Genomic DNA, 20,019 nt, shown 5'->3' on the forward strand with positions numbered 1-20,019 from the left:
TACCACAGCATTTATCACCTTTTTTTTTTTTTAGAGGGAGAGAGTCTCACTGTCGCCAGGCTGGAGTGCAATGGTGTGATCTCGGCTCACTGCAGCCTCCACCTCCCAGGTTCATGCAATTCTCCTGCCTCAGCCTCCCAAGCAACTGGGACTACCGGCACATGCTACCACGCCCAGCTAATTTTTGTATTTTTAGTAGATGGGGTTTCACCATGTTGGCCAGGATGATCTCAATCTCCTGACCTCATGATCCGCCCACCTCAGCCTCCCAAAGTGCTGGGATTACAGGTGTTGAGCCACCGCGCCCGGCCACATTTATCACTTTCTATCACATCACTGTCTGCTTCCTGTCTGTCTTCCCTACCTGACCTTGTATTCTGTGAAAGCAGTGACCACTGGGTTTCAGGTATTTTTGTAATCCAGTGTCTAGTAATGAGCTTGGCACTTGGTAGACATTCAATGTTTTTGAATAAATGAATGAGGAGCACCCTCAGTCCCTGAAAACCCTTTAAGTATGCCAGTGCAGGGTAGTACTTTCTCATGAAAGTACTTCTTTCCCATGAAAAAACCCCCAAACACCTGCCTCAAACACACAGCCCCACACTTAGCAGGAAGGGGACTTCACTTCCCAGCCAGCAGTTCAGTTTAACTCTTCCACCCTATCCCACAGTTTCTCTTGAAGACAAAAATGATAGTTTCACTTTACAAGAAGTTCACTCTTATTCATGGAGGCATGAATCATGCTGACAGGACTGGATCCAAGGAAAATGCTAGTGACTTTCCCAACTTCATTCCCCAATCAAAGAGGACAGTTTCTGGTTTGCCACTGGTGAGTTTATTACACGACTAAAGTTCAAATAAAAAAATAAAAACCAAAATCTCGGCAGGGAAGCTAGAGCCAGAATCACGAAAATCTGCTTCCTTGTCCCCAGACTCCCTGGCCAAGCCCAGCTCCACTAACTCATCTTGACGCGATCAAGTTCCTCATCAAGACTTGCATCTGTACCCTGGACATCTCTGCTGCTCCCACTGGAGAGCGAGTCTGGAGTCCCTGGCACTGGGGCTTTGGTGAGGGCTCCATATACACCCATGGCCTGAGGAGAGGAACAGAGAGAATACCATGAGGACACCTGACAGAGGTGCAGCCCAGCCTACCAATGGCTAAACGGGATAAGATGGCATGGGGGCCAGTGAGTTGGTTTTCCTTTCTCCCTCTCTCAAACCTGTCTTGTAAGCTCTGGAGTTGATTTTAGGAATCTTGCAAACCATCAGAGTAAAGTGACTCTCAGAATACCAGCACAAGTATCTACCAAAAAAAGGTATCTCAAGAACTTCCATATTTGCAGGACTGAGTGGAGATGTTTCATTCTTAGATTCCACCTCTACAAAGAATGAAGGGAGGTCCAGGGCCAAGGCACTCTGAAGACCTTTATGGTATGTAAGTGTTGATGATGGTGGTGGGGGTCTCAGTTTGGTCCCTGGCACCAATGCTCTGTGCTGGGTCCTCAGAGAGCTCTAACCTGAGCCACCATGCTGGTGACATCGCCAGGATTGGAGGGCAGTAGGATAGTGTTGGAGTCCTTGGCCAGTTTGGAGAACGCGCTGACATACTGCTCGGCCACAGTCAGTGAAGCTGCTGCATCTCCATTCTGTGATCACAGGGGGATAAAAATCAGAAATCACAGATACGGAGAAGGGGTGGATGGGGAATGAAGAAAGCAGTTCACAGTAAAAAGGACCATGTAATCTGCCTCAACAGAGCCCACAGAGGCAGAACTCTCCTCAAGTGTAGATAAGAGAACCCCTTCCACTGTCAATTCCTGTCCCCATTCCCACCCAGGGGCCTCTCACATGTTGTGTCAGAGCTGCAGCCAGGATTCGAATAGCTTCAGCTTTAGCCTTGGCCTTGGCCAGAACTGCACTGGCCTCTCCTGCAAGAGAAGGGACAGAGCTTGCTTGACCCATGAAGTCAATGTACCCCAAAGATCCTGCCCCAGCACCAATCTTCAAAGGCCCATGCCTTGCTCCTCCCTCAGCCTCTACCCTCTCCTGACCTGCTGCCTGATTTATCTGTTCAGCCTTTTCTGCTTCGGAGGCCAGGATCTGGGCCTGTTTCTTCCCTTCTGCCACATTGATGGCCGACTCTCTGGTCCCCTCAGACTCTAGAACTGTGGCCCGTTTCCGCCGCTCTGCCTCCACCTGGAAGCCCACAACAATCCCAATCAACAAGCCAAGGGAAACTCATATAGACATGCAACTCTACCCATCACAACAGGAGGGAAGTCTGGATCCTCCTGGGACTGGAGCACCCTGAGGTCCTTTTCCCACCTCTCCTTGGCCCCCACCTGCATCTGCATAGACTCTTTCACCCGGGGTGGCACATGGATATCCTTGATCTCATAACGGAGGCAGCGGATACCCCAGCAGTCAGCAGCTTGGTTGATGGCATCGACAATGCTGGCATTCAGGGACTCCCGTTCCTGGAAAAAGAGGTGTAAGCCCCACAGCCTCAACCTACCTATCAAGGGCCTACACTGAGAAGGGCCTGGGACTGATCTTGACCTTCAGAAAAGATTAAGAGCGTCAGGTTTGTGTCTTCAAACCCTAACTCTGGCTCAGATCTGCTTACCCGGAAGACTTTGTCCAGAGAGAGTTTGCCGAGCTCTGATCTCATGGTTGTTTGAGCTAGCTGGGTGACGGCATACTCAGGGTCCTCCACACCATAGCTTGCCTGAGATGGACACGGATAGTGTAAGAAGCTTGGGCACAAGATTTTAGTGAAGAGGGCAACTGAAAAGACTGGATAAAGTAGGGGACAGATACCTTGTAAGGGTCCATGATGCGCAGGTAAAGGACTCCATCGATTTGCAGGGTTACGTTGTCTGTAGAACCGGGAGAGAAAACGAGGAAAGTCAGGACTCTAGGTCCCAACCAGTTCTTTCTACTAAGCTCTGGATCTACAGCAACCACATCCCAATAGCCTCAGAGCACCCATGTCACTCTGAACCCCTCACCGAGAGTCACAGCCGACTGCTCAGGCACGTTGATGACAATTTCCTTGAGACTCTGCACATATCGGATCCGGTCTAACACAGGGATGAGTATGTTCAAACCCTGGGAAGAGGAGTCATGGGTCCTCAGAAGGCTGGGAACTATTGGGTTGGGACCTAAGCTAGTCCTGGAGTATGTAGGGAGTCAACACATGAAACATGCCCAGAAAAGCAGCAGCTCCTACCAAGAAATAAGTCCTCAGAAGGCTGAGGTGTCACTGGTAGGAAAACCCAAAAGAATAGGAATGCAAGACTAGGCCCCTGAATGGAGGGGAGAGTCATGAGAATCGGAGCCAGCAGACTAGCCATCTCTATGCAGACTGAGAGGTAGGGCTGAGAGAGTGGGCAGGGGAGATTCCCAAGAATGGGGCCTGTGAGATGCATAGGAAAAGGTGGTAACATAGGGATGATGGTCAGCAGCCTGGGCCCTGTCAGGTCTGGCCTACAGAGTCGGGAGCTAACAGTGCGGGCAGGCCCAAAGGAGGTCCTCCCGACGCTCCATGTCGTGAGGGATTGGTCATCTGGCTGGCCCAGGGTGGGCAGAAGAGGTTTCTCACAGGCTCCAGGATCCGGTGGAATCGGCCCATTCGCTCCACCACCCAGGCCTCCTGCTGCGGCACAAACAGTACCACGGTGTTTCGGGGCAATCCAGAGGAGGAGCGGCGCGGAGCGCGGCCAGAAGCCAGTAGAGGGCCCTGAAGGAAAGAAGAGGGTGAGCAGAGATCCCATCTGGCCAGACACGCCGCCCCTCAGTCCAGAAGGCATCTCCATAAACCACGACCCTCAGGATCCTCGGAGAGAGAATCACATGGGGACCATGACCTCTGACCCCAGTCCTCTCCAAAAGTTGGAATGTCACTGTTTTCCAGCGGAGGACCCAGGTAATCTCTGTCCCGACCCTCTGGAAAGGTTGCCTCGCTCTCACCCTCAGCAAAAGGGCCCCAGTGCCCCGCGCCGCGCGCGCCAGCATTTCCCACCGCCGCAGCGACCTCCGGAACCAACGAGACGAGCAGAGCGGTCGCTCCCAGAAGCCTACCCGAGCCTTTCCTCTTGCAGTTCCGCTCCCCCGGATGTACTTCCGGCCATCCCCTCCCCCAATTCAACACTCACCCAATCAGCGTTACTTGGTCGAACGGAGCATCAAGTTGTTCCCTGGGAAACGCAGACCTAGAGAAAGGCGAAGGCTGCGGTTGTTCTGGGTTTAGCTGTTCACGCCGAAGATCCCCGGCCTGATGGAGGCTATTTTTCGCGTGCATTATCACTCAGACACCACGCACTGAATTCTTCACCCTCACCCGAGACTCAGTTTGCCCACCAGGGCGTAGAATCGCCCCCATCTGTCACCGTAGCGACTAGTGGATTGGAGCTGACTCGTTGCCATGGTTGCCATAGTGATATTCTCTGGTAGTCCCGCTGTGTTGTGTCCAGGACTCCCACTGGAGACTGACCCCAATCCCGTTGCCATGGAAACTGGACCTACCATTGCCTGGCGATTGGGCCGAGATTTTCCCTCCCCTCTTTCCTCAAAGACGCTACAGCTCCTTTCCTGTCTTCCCAAGCAAGGTTTGTTATGCCGGGTCTTAAATAGAGTCCAGCAACAGCCTCAACGTTCAACCTTGTCTGGAGCATGTCACCTTGCACACATCCCTAATGCTCTAGTAGTCAAGAGACCTCCGTAGTCACCTCCGTTTTACATATGAGGGCACTGAAGTTCTGAGGGGCTAAAGTCATTAACAGAACCAGTATTAGAATCCTGATCTACAATTCAGAGTTCAGCTTCTACGGCTGAACTTTACCCACCAACCCCTCCGAAAGGAGCAAAACCAGGCCCCAGGAATCAGCAGGGACTAGCCTAAGACCTCATGGGCCCAGGCCTGTTGCCTCTCTGGTAGAAAGGGTGAGTCCCAGCTCCAGGAAGGCCCTCCATCCCCCTTCACACCCTTTCCCCAACAACAACAACAACAACAACAAAAGTAGAGCTTAGTTCAAGTTTCCAAACAAGAATTTATTCTTTCTTTTTTAATCTTTTTTTTCTAAAAAAAAGTACCAGGTACAATTTTTTCCTGTTTTTGATTTGCTTTGTGTTTTCAAGTTTCAGCAAATGCTTGTTCCCCTCAGCCCAGCCCCAGGAGTCAGGACTGAGGCTGGGTCAGAGTCTGGAGTGGGGAATGGGGTAGTTTGGAACCACATGACTGAGTTTGAGGGGTGCCCCTCACCCCAGCTGAGGTAGGTGGGTCAGAGTCTGGCCAGGTGAGAGGAGGCACCCCAGTGCTTGGCCCTGACTCTGCCCCCTGGACACCTTCTTCAGTCAGGACCCCAAAGCAAGGAGACACAGGTAGGAGGAGAGGGACAACTGGAGTCTGGAGCCCTAGGTGAGGGGTGGTTAACCCCTGTGTGTGTGCATACATGCACACTCTCTCACACACACATACCACACAAAGACAAGCTTGTGCACACACACATACACGTAACTTAGCTTTCAGAGATAGGTCAGAGGGTAGGGGAAGTGAAGGGACTGGGGGAAGGACAGGGGAAGCTGAGTCTTTGGCTACTGACTCAGTCCCTCTGGAATAGCCCCTCTTCCCTCAGCTGAGGGAGAGCAGTTCTCCTCCTGCCCCCCTCATAAGCCTCTTCAACTCCTGAGGTTGGAGCACTATCTGAGAGTGGGAAGCAGGGAGGAGTGATGCCAATTATCAGGTGTGGGAGGTTACCAAGGCAATCCAATTTGAATAAATTATAAATTAAAAATAAATAAAATAATAAGTGGCCCCTGCCCAGGACAGGGAGGCAACGCTGGCATAACTTGCCTGGGAACTTGAGACAATCTCAGGGTAGCTCCGGTTCCTCCCTACTACCTAAGCTGGCCTAGGAAACCCAAGGGAGGGGACAGGCACATGGAGTACCCGAAGTAGGGCAGGGTGTAGTAAGGATCAGAAGCTTTAAACACCCAAATAATCCATTTGGGCATGAGCATGGTGAGGGCTTTAATTCAAGCCTGAAGGGTCTCTTGCTGTCTCTCCATATATGTTCTCTAAGATGGAGCAGGATGGGCAGGTCGTTAGCCTGCATGGGTTCAGAGTGCTGGCAATCAGGGCAAAGGTGAATAACGTGGATTATGAGGGGCCTCGGTCACAGCCTGCAGTTCGTAGGGGAGCCCTGTGTCCAGCTCCAGGCTCCGGCGGGAAAAAAGCAGGCGGATATCTCCATGCAGGCTTAAGCGGCCTGAGCGGGAGCTCCGGAACCTGGACAAGGACAATGTGATCAAAGTAAGAATCCAGGCTGGGTTCAGTGGTTCATGCCTGTAATTCCAGTGCTTTGGGAGGCCCAGGTGGGAGGACTGCTTGAGCCCAGGAGTTGGAGACCAGCCTAAGCAACATAGCGAGACCCCGTCTCTAAAAATACATACATACATACATACATACATAAAAATTTAAAAATAAACTAAGCAAGAATCCAGACAGTATCGAAGCAAGGAGAGATCCTCTTCAGGGAAGGGATACCTGGGCCTCCCCAGCCGTCCCTGGGCCCTCTCCTCACCTGAGGTGCAGCAAGTAGCAGAGGAGGCGGTGGGTGGGGTTAGCATTTCCCTCCTCACCCACAGGCACCAAAAAGAGGCGATGGCGCAGGAAGGTCATGTGGGCAGCAGGCATGTCCGAGAAGTCAAAGGTCACGAGGAACATCTTTACCACAGTCTGGTTGGGGTTAAATAAGGTCTAGGGACAGGACAGTCAAGGTTGGTAGGGCCTGAGGGCTGCTTTCCTCTCTCCCCACTCCCACTCCCTCAGGGCAAACTCACCACTTGGACGGTGCCCACCTTGGGCACGCTGTAACCCTTCCTCCCCAAGGGGTTCAGATCCACGATGCCCTGGGAAGGCCAGGGAGCCATCAGTCAAGGTGGGGACTAGGAAAACCCCAAGCCCTAAATACATGTCCCTCTCCACAAGCTCTCACCCTGAACCTGCCCCTGCCCTACACTAGAGTTCTCCTCACCTGGCCCTGACTCACTCCTAGGTGAGGAATAAGTAAGAAATACCTCTTGCCCCCTGGCCCCACCCCCAAATCCTCATCCTCCTGATGAGCTGACTTTGGGGTTGGAGTCAAGGCATACCAGGAAGGGAGCCGGGGCATTTTGCTCAGAAACATCAAAGAATGTGACAGTGACAGGCAGCGTGACATGCTGGGGGCAGTATGACCCACTAGCTCCAATTTCTGCTGTGAAGCCCTCAATGTGGCCAGATGGTGCAAAACGTCCTCGCAGCAATGATTCCTGGGATTAGGGTAGGGAAAACACATTATGAGAGAGATGCCAATTCTTTTCCTTATCCATCCAAGCCACATTCCACCATCCCGCCTCTCCCAGGACCCCGGCAATCACAAAGCCCAAGGGGAGCTACCTCAAAGTTGCCCAGCAGGGTACGGCTGACAGCAGGGGTAGGAACAGGGGAGGCACTGGGGGGGCTCAGCAGGCCTGGCCCCTTCCGGAGGCTTCGAAGGGGGCTCCTGGTAGAGGAAGGGAAACACAGGGGGTTGGCTTTAGGTATTCTGGGATTCCTGCTTATGCCCTTGGACTCCACTCTCTGCCACTATGTAGGGCTTCTGCCCTGGAGTCCCCTACTCGGATGCTGGAAAGATTACAGACTTCTGCCCCCATTCTCAGGGACAGGATAGAGGAAAAAGCTGGTCACTTACAGCTTCAGGCGACGGGCTCCTTTCAGCCTCCGCCCCATGGGACCGCAGTCTGTTGTGTCCTATGGAGAAAAATGATTGGGAAAAGAGACAGGGTGAAGGCCACGTATGTTTTGGGGCAGAAGCTCATCACAAACTCAAAGGAACACCCCACCCCCCAGGCCTCCATCTTTATCCACACAAATATCCACTTAAGAGTACATGAAGGACAGGCGCAGTGGCTCACGCCTGTAATCACAACACTTTAGAAGGCCAAGGTGGGTCAATCGTTTGAGCTCAGGAGTTCGAGACCAGCCTGGGCAACATGGCAAAACCCCATTTCTACCAAAAATACCAAAAATTAGCTAGGTGCAATGTCATGTGCCTGTGGTCCCAGATACTCGGGAGGCTGAGGTTGGAGGATCGCTTGAGCCTGGGAAGAGGAGGTTGCAGTCAGCTGAGATTGTGCCACTGCACTCCAGCAGTGATGGAGTGAGATCCCATCTCAAAAAAAAAAAAAAAAAGTAAAAAAAGAGTAAATGAGGTCCTTTATTGGCTTACCAAAACAGGCTCTTTGGGCCCAGGCAGCAGGTGGCTCCAGAAGGGTGTGGCTTTGGCATCAGAACTGTTGGCAGCAGTAGGGTGGCCCAGGGATCCCCGGCGCCTCCGAGGGGCTGGCCCCTCTTCCTCAGAGCTGACATCTGGGGCTTCTCCAGCAGGAAGCAGCCTTCGCTTGGTGGGGCAGGGGCCTGGAGGTCCAGGGCCAGGGGGTGTGTGCTCGGGACTGTGCCCATTGGCAGTGCCAGGGGACTCCCTAGGCCAGAGGCTACCCCCATTGCCCACCCCAGCCACTGGGCTCTTACCCCCTATTTGTGCAAGACTGTGCAAATCAGTGTCAAGTGTGTGCAGCTGGCCTGGAGGGGCTGGCCCTGGGGACTCCCCCAGGGACCCCTGTCCCCCTGGACCTGGGGAGGCCCAGTCTCTGGTGTGCAAAGTATTGCAGGAAGCATTTGATGGGGGGCAGGGGGGACTCCAGGCCCCTGAAGTCCAAGATGAGGTGACACTACTTCTCTGTTCCACAACACAGAGGCCATGGTGGGAGAAATGCTGGCTGGCCACACCTAGTCCCAGCCCCAGTCCCTCTGGGCCCAAGAGCCCCACAGTAGATGGTTCTTCAGGGGGTAGTCCCTCTCTGGCCCCCAGCCCAGGGCCTCTCTTCAGCTCCCGGGGACCCTCAGTGGGTGGGGCTTGTCGTTTCAGGGCCCTATGAGGCTCAGAGGTACCAGCCGGAGGGGAAAAGATGGATACCTGGTAGACCCCGGGGGATGTCGCCCCCCCTGCTGGGCTGTAGCCCATGAGCAGGCCACCCTGGAGGGCCCCCTGCCTGACTGGAGGCTGTGAAGGGCCAGCCTCCGGCTCTGAGGATGGAGACGGCTCCGCCTGCACGTGGCGCATGAAGCCCCCCTTGGGTCAGGGGGGCCCCCCAACACGGCCTTTATGCTGGGCCTGGGCTGGGGGGCCTGGGGACATCTGTGTAAGAGAAGAGAAGAAAAGGTGGTCAGGGGAATCAATGAGTCTTCTTCCTTCCAGCTGAGTTTCAGACCCTCTCCTTGCCTAAAGGGGTGATTTTGATGGGTTCCCAGGGATGAATGTGTACAAATCCCTGGATGGACTAACGGAATATAGAGACCGCTCTCAGAACTCCTGAGAGGGTGACAGGTTTAGCTCAGGCTTCTTACTGGACGCGCTTCCCCCCCTTCTCCCTGGTACTTACCCCGATGAAGAGGCCTCAAGCCTAGCTGTGCGTCCCCTCTTCCCAACTGATGCCTTGTGTCCCTAGCTTGCAGTCTGATCCATGCCTGCTGCACTGGCAAGGTGACTGCCACCATTCCGTGCAGCTCCTGAGCTCAGCAGGACCCTGAGGAGAGAAGAACAGACATAAGCCAGGATCACTGGAGCCAGCGGTAAGGCCTGTCACCAATTATAGGCTAATATAGTACACCCCAGGACATCCTTCTCCCATGTGAGAGGCTCTTCAGGAACAGAAAGGGTAGGCTTGGGGTCCAGGGCCCATATGGCAGAGTTGGGCTACCTAAGGAGTCAAAGAGGCAGGTCTTGGCTCAGTATAATAAGGATGTGACAAGTGAGCTGAGGTAGAATAACTACTTGTCAGGGCCACCATTTGAGGACTCCTGCCCTACATGGAGGAAGGGATGAGAGACCCCCAAGATCCAAGAGACCATGCCATCTGAGAGGTGGCCAGGGGAAGAATTCAGCTCTCTTACTCAAAGCCACCAAATTGCACAACTCCTTCTTATATGTCTGTCTCCAAAGGGACAAGTACCATCCTAGGGCACTAAGGGCAGAGGTCTCACACACAGTTACACCCCATCAGCGGTCCTCAGAGGTACAAAGCTCAAGTCAGCTCAGAGCTGGCCCTTCAGCCCTGAACTCCAAATTGCCTCCAGCAGCCTGTCTCTTTTTAACAAGAAGCAACAAATCCGACCAAAAACAAGAAGGGGAAGGGGAAGGGGTCACTGCCAGAAGGCACTTTCTAGGGCCCTCCCGCAAGGCCCTGCAAACTAGAGATAAGGCCACAGCAGTCAGTCAGCTGGAAGCAACTAGGGAGTACCTCTCCATGCCCCTCCCCCAATGCTCACACACCCAGCACCAAAACCCCAAACCACTGGTGCATAAGATGGTCTTCACTAACTATTCCAGCCCATAGTAGGATGAGGGGAATGTCCAGTTGAAAGCCAACTGCCCCCAGGGTCAGCCTTCTCCTTTGCTGTCTGACATTCACAGTGCCCTTTCCCCTTTAAGGAGTGCCCTTTGAATGCCTACCCAAGACTCTTCCTCCTTGGATAGGTCAAATGCCATCTCCTCCAGAAAGTCTGCTCTGTCCACCCCAGACCATAAGCATCTCTCCCTTCTCTGAGACCTCACCAATGGCAGTGTTACTACTTCCTGTAAGCTCACTAACAGTTCTGCTCACTCCTGTGGGTAAAGCATCTTCTAGACTGACCAGAGTTCCTGAGGACAGATCTGTGTCCCACCCCTCCATCCCACCCCAAGTACAGGGGTAAGCACACAGCAGGGCTCAAAAAAAGTAGAATGCAAGTCCCAGAGATCTGGGCAGCAGTCCTGACAGTGGAGAGAAAAAATTCCCAGATGAGAGAAGCAGGGAGATTAATTGTACAAGGGAGAATCAGGAACAGAGGTGGGGGTAGGGAGCATGCAGAAAGGAGAGATTTGTACCCAGGGACTGAAAAGCTCTCCTACACCAAGTTCCCATCATTGTACCCCACTATCCCATTTCACCAAATTCTCCTAAGAATTGGGATCCCTAAGAAAATCCTGGTTCCCTGTGGTGGGCGGGATGGCTGGAAAGGGCAGAACACCAATGGCAACCTGCACTATCCTACCTGCAACCAACCTTGTCAGAAGGTACAACCTGCACTAATTTCTACCCTTATTTCCTCCACTCAAACCACACAGATGCAGGAGGGGCCTTTTCCTTAGCACCACCACTTCCTGGTCATCCCAGTTGCCCTCTTGACCCCTTGCCCTGGGGAAGCCAGGGGATGACATGATGCCCTACTTGACCCCAGCATACCTGGCATCTGCTCATTAGCCCCAGAGCCCTCTCAGTTCCCACTCTGTCAACAAGACGCTCTTAGATTCACTCCCCTGCCACCCAGCCAGTCTGGCTCTAGACCATGGCTTCAAGCTGACTCATGGGGCAGGACTGCAGGGGAGGGGGGCAGGGCAGAGTAGGCCAAGCCTCACTCTTCGTGCAGGGGGTGGGCAGCAGCTGGCATCAAACAGCTGTGCCAGGCTGTGGCTGGCAAGGACTACAGCTCCCAACATGCCAAGGGAGCAAGGCCAGCAAAAACAACAAGTCCCAGAATACGTCTGTACCCTTAGACACTTTTGAGGCCTGGGAGGTGGGTGAGGTGGGTATTGGTATAGGTATCAGCTTCGAGGTTCATTCTCCCCTTCCCTTCAGTATTAAAGATTTCCATTTCTACCATGATCAAGGAGAGTGACAGGAAGAATTCCTATCCATGTGCTTTCCACCTTCATCCTGTGCAGAGAGAACTGCTGCCAGCTGCTCTCTATTTTGTGCCTACATACATCCACACAAGCTAGGGTGGCTGTTCCCACGGACCACCACTGTGGGTGGGAAGGTCGACCTCTTCTCTCTTACCAACCCCTCGACCCCCAGCCTAGAGCCCTCTACCTTCAGAGGGGAGGAGCAGACCTTAGCAGCCTCTTTAAACTAAGCCGGGCAGGCTCTCCTGACTCCTGGACTCCTTGTTCTGGACGATCCCTTACCCCCTGCGCAGCCTCCCAGGTGCTTTCTCACTCCTCTCCTCCCCACAGCCTGGGACAGGCCCCATACTATACTGGAGCTTCGGAGATTTGCTCTTTTCCTCTAGCACACTCACCCCGCTCCCAAATTGGCTCCGCTGAGGTGGCTGCTGCTCCGGGCCCTTCCGTCCCGTCCCGGTCCCTCCCTGTGGATCCCCGGTCCTCCCTGCCACGGGCCCCCGACCCAGACAAAGGGTGGCTCAGGCTGAGCCCTGCTCTGCTAGGCTCTTCGCTGTTCAGCTTCGTGTGCCACACTAGCGGGCCCTGGCGCCCGCAGCCCCCCAGCCGCTGCCGCGCCCCTCCCTGCGACGGTCCCTCCCCGGGGCCGCCCCGGCTCCGCGCCGCCGACTCCGCTGCCCCTCTGACTCACAGGCCATTTCCTACCAGCTGATGGGGCCGCCCGCCCCGCCCAGCGCCCCACCACCCGCGCCGCGGCGGCCACGGCCGCCACGCCCCCCTCAGGCTACGCCCTCCCTGGAAAGCGACCATGCTCATTGGTCCATAGGAAGCCAGCCTCCCCGCGACCTCAAGTGCGAGGCACGCCCCCTCCAAGAGGCACACGCCTATTGGTCCACAAGGGGGGTAGGCCTACCCAAGGTCGCTCCGCCCTTCTCCTTAACCCGTCAGCTGCCGGAGTCCAAAGCAACACCCTGCCCTGCCATTTAACCCTTTCAAAGGCGTAGGCCTTCCACATCTTACCCCTCCACCCTACTCCCCCACCCTTCCTCCTTCCAGGCCGATTAATAGGAAGCACGAGGGCTTTAAACATAGTTTGACAACCCTCAAAGTCTGCCTGCTGTCTATACCAGACCTCAGGCCCCAAATACCTCACTACCATTTGTCTTTCCCCACCTTCCAAACCAAAGCTTCAGACCTGGAGAACTAGTGAAGCCCAGGAAGCTTCCTCCATGCCAGAGAAGAAAAAGGCCTGAGGTGGGACCTTATCTCCTTCCATGCTAAGAAGTGGTACTTTTCCCTCTGTTACTCTTAAATTGATGTTCTTTTGCCTTCTTTAGAGGAGCCCCATGGATTCATAAGATAGGGATACATTTTAATTTCAGGGACCGGCATTACTCTTTGTGCCTCTGAACTCCCTTTCTGAGATCAGGCTGTCCCATCCCTTCTGCCAGCATTCTTTCTACTCACAGGCCCATGTTCAAGGAGACAGAGCATACAGGGAAGTAGGATAGGAGGGCTTCTGCCCAGAATGGGGGAAATAAGCCCAACTCTTGTGATGGAGCTCAACCCCATGACTCACAGCCCCCTCAAAACTATCCACCCTCCCACTGAGTCACTGGGCCCTAGCCCAGTTCAGACCCAGTCAAATCAAATGGCAGCAGAACCAGCATCCCTAACCTTTGTCCTCCTATTCTTTAAATGACCAGGATGGAAACCTTTGCAAGGATTGAGCATTCAAAGACACTTTCTAGAGGACACTCTAGAGGTAACCTAAGAAAATCAATAGTCCCATCTACCCTGCCCTCTGCACTTGTCAGCAAGTCAGACAATTTGGGACTTAGGAGGCTTTTTCTCCCAGTCCTTCACAGAAGCAGGAGGCAAACACCAGAGCCAAAGAGGGAAAGTCCATTCTACAGTTCAGAGGCCACAGAGAGCCCAAGGTCCTCGTTTCTGCCTTGCCTGTGTTGTGGAGCCCCCAGGGCCCTGAGGTTATATCAGTAGATAGTAAAAAGAGGCTCCTTCCTCTTCCCCCTAGTCCCTCAGTCCTAGACTTGGGAGACACAAGCAAGTAACGGTCCCTCTAAGCTCTCTTCTCTCTACCTCACCCTAGACCACCCTTTTCAAGAGGAAAACCCTGAATAAGAACCCAGTTCCCTTGGACTGACTTCCTTGCTGGTTCCCTAGTGTAAGGAACAGGATTAAGGAAATTTTCAACGCCCTTGTCAAAATTACAGTGTATCAACGTAAGAGCCTACTTGCCTTAATAAAAACTTACTAGAAAAACAGAGACATAGAACACTGTAGGAAAAAAATAATCCCTTAGCAACTCCACCTTATTTTATCTTTCTGCCACTACCATAGGCCAGGCCTTGGTTACCTACAAAGGTCAGAGGACAATAGTTCAGGGTGAAGGATCAAAGATGTTCCAGGCCTCAGTGTACCCTGGGAAAGCAGCAGGGTACAACCAAGAGGACTTACCACCAGGCACCGTGGCTCACGCCTGTAATCCCAGCACTTTGGGAGGCCAAAGTGGGCAGATCACAAGGTCAGGAGTTCAAGACCAGCCTGACTAACATGGTGAAACCCCGTCTCTACTAAAAATACAAAAATTAGCTGGGTGTGGTGGGGCACACCTGTAATCCCAGCTACTCAGGAGGCTGAGGGTGGAGAATCACTTGAACTCAGGAGGCGGAGGTTGCAGTGAGCCGAGATCACGCCACTGCACTCCAGCCTGGGCGACAGAGTGAGTGAGACTCCGTCTCAAAAATAAATAAATAAATAAATAAATAAATAAATAAGCCTTACCTTCCTGCCCTAAATTTACCCTGCTTTATTTTTTTTTTATATAGCGGTTATCACTACTTGACTTCTCCCTTCCCCTCCAAAATTTCTTTCTCCCCTTACTAGAATGGAAGCTCCATGAGAGCAGCAACTTTGTTTCGTTCATGCTCATATTCCCAAAGTCAACATTAGTCCCTGGCAATGTTCAATAAACATTGACTGAAGGAAACAACAGGCCCTGGGCTGAGTGAACAGCAATCTGGCGATCTGGATCCTATCTTCTGCCCTTTCACTGTGACGTCTGGGGAATCACGGTCTCTTTAGCCATAAATTTCCAAACCTGTAAAATGAGGTGGTTGTATAAACAATGACTGCTGAGGGCCTCTGCAGCTCTACAATTCTAATGACTGTGGTTCACTCATATCCATATCAGAGGATAGCTCCAGGCATTCAAATGCTCTGCTGCCTTGTACCAAAGCAGAAAGGCTATATCCTCCAGTCTCAGCACAGCAAACTGATGCCCTTTCTCTTCATGCCCCACCCACTCACGCAAACCGCCCCAGTCCTGAGGAAGCTAGAGAGAGTCTGCCCTAGGCCCGCCCTCTCTGAGAGACTGTCTGGGAAGCAGTGTTGCCATAGCAATCAGCTCCTCCTCAAAAGGCTTCAGCCTGCCCTTTTTTACCCCACCCTACCCCAGGGCTTTGTCTGTCCTCAGCATACCCACCCCCCTCCCCAGCCAGTCTCTCAGCTCCTGGGTGGTTGTGTGAAGAGGCTGGCTTGGGGCCCCTTTTAGCAACACTGTCACACTCATTCAGCCACTGTGTGGAACTCAAGCCTTTCCCACCCTCTCCCAGCCAGCCCAGGGGCAAAAAGAACTCTAGCACTCCATCAAATCCCCTCAGGGAAGCAGAGGAGCCCTCAAGAGAACTAGATCCTAGTCTTGGTTCTGATAGTGCTTCCAAGCCTGGAGTGTGGGGAGCCACTCCCTCTTCCTCCCCTAGCTGAGGCTGGAACCTCACAACCCTTACTGGGTTCAGCTTACAGTCGTGGCCCACCTTTCAAAACAGACAGAAGACCCTCAATACTCCTCACCACTTCCCCCGTCCCACAGAAGCCCTAGCGTTCCCCACCCAGAAGGATAAGGGTGGGAAAAATCTGTTTGTGGCAAGTGGTTAAATGTGGCTACCAGTCACTTAGGGGTCTATGCAAGAGACCTGGGTGGTAGTGGTGGGGGTGGGGTCTGAGCCCTGCCGCTGGTTACCAGGGTCTCTAGTCATTGAATACAAAGTACCGGGCAGGGCACAGCTCCTAGATGGGCAAGGGCCAGGCCAGGCCCTGGGGCAAGGAAGGAAGTGGGAAATGAGCACACCCAGAGCATAAGGGCAGGGCAGGGCGGGGGAGGGGGGAGACAGAGACCAAGGCCGGCTCTGGGAGGAACAGGAACTAGGATGGGGGGTTGACAGGAACCCAGTGGGGGAAGGGTCCCCCGGGTCCTCAGCTTGGGGAAAAAACCCCAGTCTCAGCTGGACAGATCCAAAATAGACTGAGGAGACAGTCACACAAGGCCTTGTGACAAGCAGGGTCTGACTCCTCTCTGAGTGCCCAGGCCAGAAGGTGGAGTTAAAAGCTGAGCAGACAGGAGTGCAACAGATTGACCTCTTCACCCCTCTAACCCCAACACCCTTGCTCTTAGAACCCAGAACACAAGTGTCTTCCTGGAGTTACTACAATGCCCTAAACTGTTACTGTCTCAAAGTACTGGGGGGTTCTGTTCTCCCGCCTCAACTGGGGCCTACAACCCCTTCCCCTAGATAGTGCCCGCAGACCCTCCGACGCCGCTACACTCCTTCTCCATTAAACAGTCCCCCTTCCTTCAAAGCGCCTCCATGTCCCCTGCCCCTCATGTACCTCCTCCAACCCCCCACATCAGACAGAGACAGCCCCCTCACAGTGCATCTCGCAACCCCCCCAACAACAAAGCCCTCCCGCCCTTCCCCCATAGAGGCCACTGGAGAATGCACCTTGTTGCCCACACATTGAGTCCCCAACTGCTCCCGCGACTTCGTATCTTCCCTCAACACACAGCAGTCTCCAGATTGTCTGCAAAGCGCACCCTCATCCGCGTCCCTTCTTCCACGCTCACCCTGCCCCACACCTGTAGTTCCGTGGGTCCCGTTGCACTTGGGGACGTGGTAGTGGTTGGGGCAGTTACTGAGCAGCCCTAGCTGTAGCCTCGGCCTGCAAACCTCGCCCCTTCGGTCCGAGCCCCGCCCCCGCAACGCCCGGGCCCACCCTCTCCCTTGTCCCACCTTCCACCTTCTCTGGACTTGTCCCTTTCCTCTTTTAATTTCTCGAGCTCCTCCCCTGTAGCCCGGGCCCCGCCCCCCTCTAACCCCGCACCTCCTTCGCGTTTTCTTTGCATTTCCCCAGGATCCTCAGCTTTTCCCAGGCCCCACCCTCTATCCCCGCCTCCTCTCGGTCTCTCCGCCTTTCATCAGGACCCGCCCCCTCGGATTCCAGCCTGGCAGAAGTCGCGCCAGGCCCTCTTCCACCACGATCCCCCTCCCATCTCAGAGCCCCTCCTCCTTCCGCCCCTTCTCCCTCACGTCTCACCCGGGCGGTCGCACTCCAACCAGGATCCGCTGGCTCTGATTGGCGGTGGCGGCCCCAATGGATGAAGGAGGAGACAAAGTGATGGCCGTAGATCGCCTAAGGTCCCACCCCGGCCACGTGCGGCTTCTGTGATGACAGGTCTAGAGGGGCGGGGCCTCGGCCGGCAGGCTGCTAGCCTGAGCGGAGCGGATCAGGGCGGAGGTGGGGAGACGGAGCCAGGGCCAAAGCCACAAGCCTGAGGGCTCTGAGCCGGGCTGGGGCTATCTCGCTGCTTTTGCACCGGTGTGAGCTGCCGCCGGAACTCGAACCTCTTTGTAGGGATGTCTGGGTGGGCGCGTGCATTTGCACTAATAGGGGAGGTACGTAGGGATTGCAAGATAGTGCAGGGAACCTCAGGGGTCTGTGAAAATGAGGGAATCTGGGCGGTGGGATTCAGGTTTGCGAGGTTGAGCAGTTTCTGAAGCCTATGCTGTGAAGGCAGGTGTGGGTTCTGGGATGGGATGGACAGTAGGAGTCAGATCTGTACCTATTGAGGCAGGTCAGCGAGATCTGTGAATTTTACGACATGAGTGTTGATATAGAGTTAGGAGGGCCTGCAATTGCTGGAGAAAAGTGGGGCCTTTCCCTTGTACAGGTGTTGAATGAACTGCATGACAGTTACATATGTTCTGCAATTTAAGTGGCGCTTGAGTCTCTTCTCTCTACCCTCTCCCCAGGAGATAAAATAAGGGAGGGCGACGCTTCCCAGACACCGGTAGATGGCAGCACAGGACACTTGCAGAACTGAGAGAGCCCAGCTCAGCGCCAATCTGTGGCCTCTCCGAGGAGCGGACCGTTTGGGTCTGATTTGATCAAGTTCTACAAAAGTCACATTCTTTTTTATTTTTTTTGAGACGGCGTCTCGCTCTTTCGCCCAAACTGGAGTGCAGTGGTGCGATCTCGGCTCACTGCAACCTCCGCCTACTGGGTTCAAGCAATTCTCCTGCCTCAGCCTTCAGAGTAGCTGGGATTACAGGCGCGCGCCACCAGGCCGGGCTAATTTTCGTATTTTTGGTAGAGACAGGTTTCACTATGTTGGCCAGGCTGGTCTCAAATTCCTGACCTCAAGTGATCCGCCCGCCTCGGCTGCCCAAAGTGCTGAGATTACTGGCGTGAGCCACAGCACCTGGCCAAATCTCAGATTCTTTAGGCTCTGTGACTTTGTCAGTAGTTAACTTAAACTGGTTTACTCAACGTCAGTGGTGTGGAAGGCGCAAAAAAAAAGAAAGAAAAAAGTATTTTTTCTGCCCATAAGGGACTTATTGTTTAGACAGTGATACAAATGCCTACATAATCCCAGAAGGGTAAACTAAGAAAGGTTTTGTGTAGTGGGCAAACCACAGAGTTTGAAGTTATCTAAACTTCTTCAACTTCAAACTTCAACTTATGGGTTCAACTTATGAGTTTGTCTCATACCTTTGAGTATTTACTAGCTGTATAGATTTAGGTAAATTACTTGACTTAAAAAAATTAATTTTAGAACAATTTTAGATTTACAGAAAACTTGTCAAAATAGTGCAAAGAGTTTTCATATATACCCTACACCTAGTTTCTCCTATTATTAACATCTTTCCTTATATGGTTCATTTATTACAATTAATGAGCCAATATTGATACATTAACAATAACTAAAACCCACACTTTATTATGATTTTCTTTTTGTTTTTTTGAGACAGAGTTGTCGCTCTTTCACCCAGGCTGGAGTGCAGTGGCGTGATCTCGGCTCACTGCAACCTCCACTTTCCGGTTTCAAGAGATTGTCCTGCCTCAGCCTCCCGAGTAGCTGGGATTACAGGCATGTGCCACCACGCCTGGCTAATTTTGTATTTTTAGTAGAGACAGGGTTTCTCCATGTTGGTCAGGCTGATCTCGAACTCCCAACCTCAGGTAATCCTCCTGCCTTGGCCTCTCAAAGTGCTGGAATTACAGGTGTGAGCCACTACGCCCGACCTATTCTGATTTTCTTAGTTTTTACCTTATGTCCTTTTTCTGTGCCAAGATCTAACCTAAGCTGGAACATTACATTTAGACATCATGTCTCCTTTGGCTCCTCTTGGCTGTGACAGTTTCTCAAACTTCTTTGTTTTTGATGACCTTAACAGTTTTTGTTTTGTTTTATTTTGAGACAGAGGCTTGCTCTTTCGCCCAGGCTGGAGTGCAGTGGCACGATCTCGGCTCACTGCAATCTCTGCCTCCTGGATTCAAGCGATTCTCCTGCCTCAGCCTCCTGAGTAGATGGGACTACAGGCGCATACCACCACGCCCAGCTAATTTTTGTATTTGTAGTAGAGACAGGGTTTCACCATGTTGCCCCGGATGGTCTTGATCTCCTGACCTCGTGACCCACCTGCCTCAGCCTCCCAAACTGTTGGGATTACAGGCATGAGCCACTGTGCCCAGCCGTTTTTTTTTTTTTTTTTGGTTGTTGTTGTCGTTGTTGTTTTGTTTTGTTTTGTTTTTGAGAGAGTTTTGCTCTTGTTGCCCAGGCTGGAGTGCAATGGCGCAATCTTGGCTCACCGCAACCTCCGCCTCCCGGGTTCAAGCAATTCTCCTGCCTCAGCCTTCCGAGTACCTGGGATTACAGGCATGTGCCACCACACCTGACTAATTTTGTATTTTTTGTAGAGATGAGGGTTTCTCCATGTTGGTCATGGCTGATCTCGAACTCCCGACCTCAGGTGATCCGCCCGCCTTGGCCTTCCAAAGTGCTGGGATTACAGGCGTGAGCCACCACTCCTGGCCTAGTTTTGTTTTTTAAGAGACAGGGTCTCATTCTGTCACCCAGGCTGAAGTGCGGTGGTGCAATCATAGCCCTTGT

At 53.1% G+C, this 20,019-nt stretch overlaps 2 protein-coding genes across 11 annotated transcripts in view; both read right to left on the bottom strand.

Annotated features, from left to right (window-relative positions):
- Positions 1–812: 812 nt before the first annotated feature.
- On the bottom strand, positions 813–4,095 carry STOML2 (stomatin like 2). Its single transcript, XM_032164069.2, has 10 exons — positions 3,976–4,095; positions 3,608–3,745; positions 3,015–3,114; positions 2,824–2,882; positions 2,630–2,731; positions 2,346–2,480; positions 2,055–2,199; positions 1,852–1,931; positions 1,521–1,649; positions 813–1,094 (listed from the first exon to the last, which is right to left on the bottom strand). The coding sequence occupies exons 1-10, from the start codon at positions 4,018–4,020 to the stop codon at positions 957–959; spliced, it is 1,071 nt and encodes a 356-aa protein (XP_032019960.1). The 5' UTR covers positions 4,021–4,095; the 3' UTR covers positions 813–956.
- A 939-nt stretch (positions 4,096–5,034) lies between these two features.
- ATOSB (atos homolog B) overlaps positions 5,035–20,019 on the bottom strand; it is a 33,060-nt gene continuing 18,075 nt past the window's right edge. The window contains exons 1-9 of one of the 10 annotated variants that reach the window (XM_058444681.1): positions 17,163–17,225; positions 9,490–9,633; positions 8,277–9,245; positions 7,740–7,798; positions 7,445–7,550; positions 7,159–7,317; positions 6,847–6,915; positions 6,588–6,763; positions 5,035–6,292 (exon numbers count right to left, since the gene is read on the bottom strand). In XM_058444681.1, the coding sequence (XP_058300664.1) occupies positions 6,139–6,292; positions 6,588–6,763; positions 6,847–6,915; positions 7,159–7,317; positions 7,445–7,550; positions 7,740–7,798; positions 8,277–9,170 (1,617 nt within the window). In that variant the 5' untranslated portion in view covers positions 9,171–9,245; positions 9,490–9,633; positions 17,163–17,225 and the 3' untranslated portion in view covers positions 5,035–6,138. The other 9 variants (XM_032164074.2, XM_032164075.2, XM_032164072.2 and 6 more) reach the window with 9 other exon arrangements.

This window comes from Hylobates moloch, unplaced genomic scaffold, assembly GCF_009828535.3.
Source record: "Hylobates moloch isolate HMO894 unplaced genomic scaffold, HMol_V3 SCAFFOLD_10, whole genome shotgun sequence".
In the NCBI taxonomy this organism is placed as follows: Eukaryota; Metazoa; Chordata; class Mammalia; order Primates; family Hylobatidae; genus Hylobates; species Hylobates moloch.

Coding starts and splice junctions, on each gene's coding strand:
- STOML2 (XM_032164069.2), bottom strand. CDS start 4,020: ATGCTGGCGCGCGCGGCGCGGGGCACTGGGGCCCTTTTGCTGAGG. Junction 3,746..3,975: donor CTGGGGCCCTTTTGCTGAGG/GTGAGAGCGAGG, acceptor TCTTTCCTTCAG/GGCCCTCTACTGGCTTCTGG. Junction 1,932..2,054: donor ACAGATAAATCAGGCAGCAG/GTCAGGAGAGGG, acceptor CTTCTCTTGCAG/GAGAGGCCAGTGCAGTTCTG.